General features: G+C 39.3%; 1 protein-coding gene across 1 annotated transcript in view; it reads right to left on the bottom strand.

The window, feature by feature from the left end:
- Positions 1 to 1,137: 1,137 nt before the first annotated feature.
- The window catches only part of LOC310965034 (protein FAM72A), a 2,642-nt gene continuing 1,540 nt past the window's right edge, over positions 1,138 to 2,239 (bottom strand). The window contains exons 3-4 of the mRNA XM_083938417.1: positions 2,208 to 2,239; positions 1,138 to 2,109 (exon numbers count right to left, since the gene is read on the bottom strand). The exon at positions 2,208 to 2,239 is cut by the window's right edge and continues 93 nt beyond it. Of these exons, the coding sequence (XP_083794543.1) occupies positions 2,015 to 2,109; positions 2,208 to 2,239 (127 nt within the window). The 3' untranslated portion in view covers positions 1,138 to 2,014. The remainder of the gene's footprint in view (positions 2,110 to 2,207) is intronic.

Raw genomic sequence — 2,239 nt, 5'->3', positions numbered from 1 at the left:
GTGTGCAAGTGTAGCAGACTGTCAGTTATAAATTTAAGGTAAAGGAAGTTAAAATCCTCCTCTATATTTTTTTTTTCCACAACTAAAGGCAAAAATAGACACATAGGCCAATTAAAGTTTTAAAAAACGACCTACTTTCTTTATCCTTTTTCCTTCAGGTAAGAAGTGACATTCTATATTTGCTGACAAAATGCGGGCAAATCTCATTCACTCACAGAAGGACAGTTACTTTAAGACAGGATCATAGAATCAGCAGGGCACAGCAGTGAAACAATAACAAGGTCAGAAGGATGGCACTGCCAAAGAAGGACTGATGTGAGTTAAGTCCCTTGTAAGTGGAGGAGGTCAAAGCTTGTGCCCGGTCAGTTGGTGATGACCACCGAGCATACAGCATCAACTCGAGTCCACAGCGTAACAAAGGTTTGTCAGCAATCACGGGATCATCAGTAAGGCCAAAAGAATACTGAGGGTTGAGAGTTTTATGGTCAAATCCAACGACCTAGGCTGAACACTTAAATATGTGAAAAGCTATTTGATAAGCTGGCCCAGAATTACTTTTTTGGAGGGGAATCCAGTCCATAAGTTCAATATTGATATGTTCCATGAATCTTTGGAGTCTCTTCATGTGCTACAATTATGCTGCTACATGAAACTGAACAGTGATGTGACAAAAACATGAGCATGGACACAGAAATCCATTAGGTTTTCAGAATTAAATTAGCATTTTAATTTAACTTTCCTACTCATCCACATCTAAAGTTGTGGAGTGTTGCAAAAGTGCACCTTTGTAAGCTCCCATTCTAGCTTGACTATATCATCATTACATGGGGGCATTACTTGATATGAGCCTTTACCAAAAACTAAACTTTTAAAATTCAGCTGTTCCAAGCCTCTGTGGAAGCACACCCTATTCATAATAAGTTAGTATACTAGCATCAGATACTGCTACAGTCAGATTCATCTGGGTGTTAAGCACATACTGCTGCTGTCAAGTGTGTATGAAAACACTGTATGAGCATATCAAAACGTATCACTGATAGCCTGATCTGCCATTAAAAAAAGCAAGGAACTCGTGTGTGTATATATATATATATATATATATATATATATATATATATATATATTTATCATTCAGTCATTGTGCTATTTCTCCAATACACAGGATTCAAAAAGCACTTCAATTTTCAGTCAGCATCCAGCCACACAGAGAATATAAGCCTTTATGACATAACTCTTATGGGAGTTTTTTCTTATTACAGCATATTTAATGTATAGATTATAACTGTCATTAAGATAAACGGTAGGCGAATTGTGGTCATCTTGTCAGAAAATCCGACTGAACGTAAACAGCATGAAAAAGCACAGCATTCGCCGATAAGTTCTACTGACTTATCATACCACACCCCCGCCTTCCCATAAGGCTGATCAACACCTGGACCTCAGTGTAGACTGTGATACAAAGTAGAATGCACTAGATTTAGGAGTCTACTTGTTTGTTATTTCCAGTCTACTTCAGCCACATGTTTTATAATAATCCATGCAAATATACAAAGAAGAGAAAAAAGAGAGTAAAGAATGTGTGTGACATTGTGTGCATCTGTGCTTTTACAGTGAAAAGTGATTGGGAAAGGCATGGTCACAGGTCAAAGTGTAATTCAACACTAAATTACAAAGGGACAAAAAATGTTCACTGCATTGTTCTCTGCTGGTTCGAACTCTGGAGCAGGCTGTGTTTCTGGCCACACCCCAGTCAGTGATGTCAAAGCAGGTGTCCTCCATCAGCTGTCAAAGGCAAAACACTTGCTGTGACATCACTGGTTAGGGCGTGTTCAGATGTACACCATGGTTTCAACCCATGCTTAGCAGAACAGCAGCACATTTCTGCCCCATTTGATTCAGCATTAAATTATTCTTCAAAACATCTCTTTTCTCATCTCCAGCATGGTTTATACACTCTTCCTACTCCACATCAAATGTTGGCGCTCCAGGTCTCTCACATTGTCTGTTTACCCATCTACCTAATACACTCCTCCTCTGATGGGCTTTCTGATTCTTCGTTCTCACTGTCATCCAGTTCAGGAAGATCTCCCCATAGGAGCAGATTCAGACCTGCGGACAAATTAGAGGGTGACAAAGGCTTATGAAAGACAAAAAAACATGAGCAAAACTACAACAAACTCCATCTATGGGGGGCTTATTCTACTGACCTGTCGCATCCAGTCTGTTGAGAGTAGACACA

This window comes from Echiichthys vipera (assembly GCF_963691815.1).
Source record: "Echiichthys vipera genome assembly, chromosome: X".
NCBI lineage: Eukaryota > Metazoa > Chordata > Actinopteri > Perciformes > Trachinidae > Echiichthys > Echiichthys vipera.
This window is presented reverse-complemented; position numbering and strand designations above follow the sequence as displayed.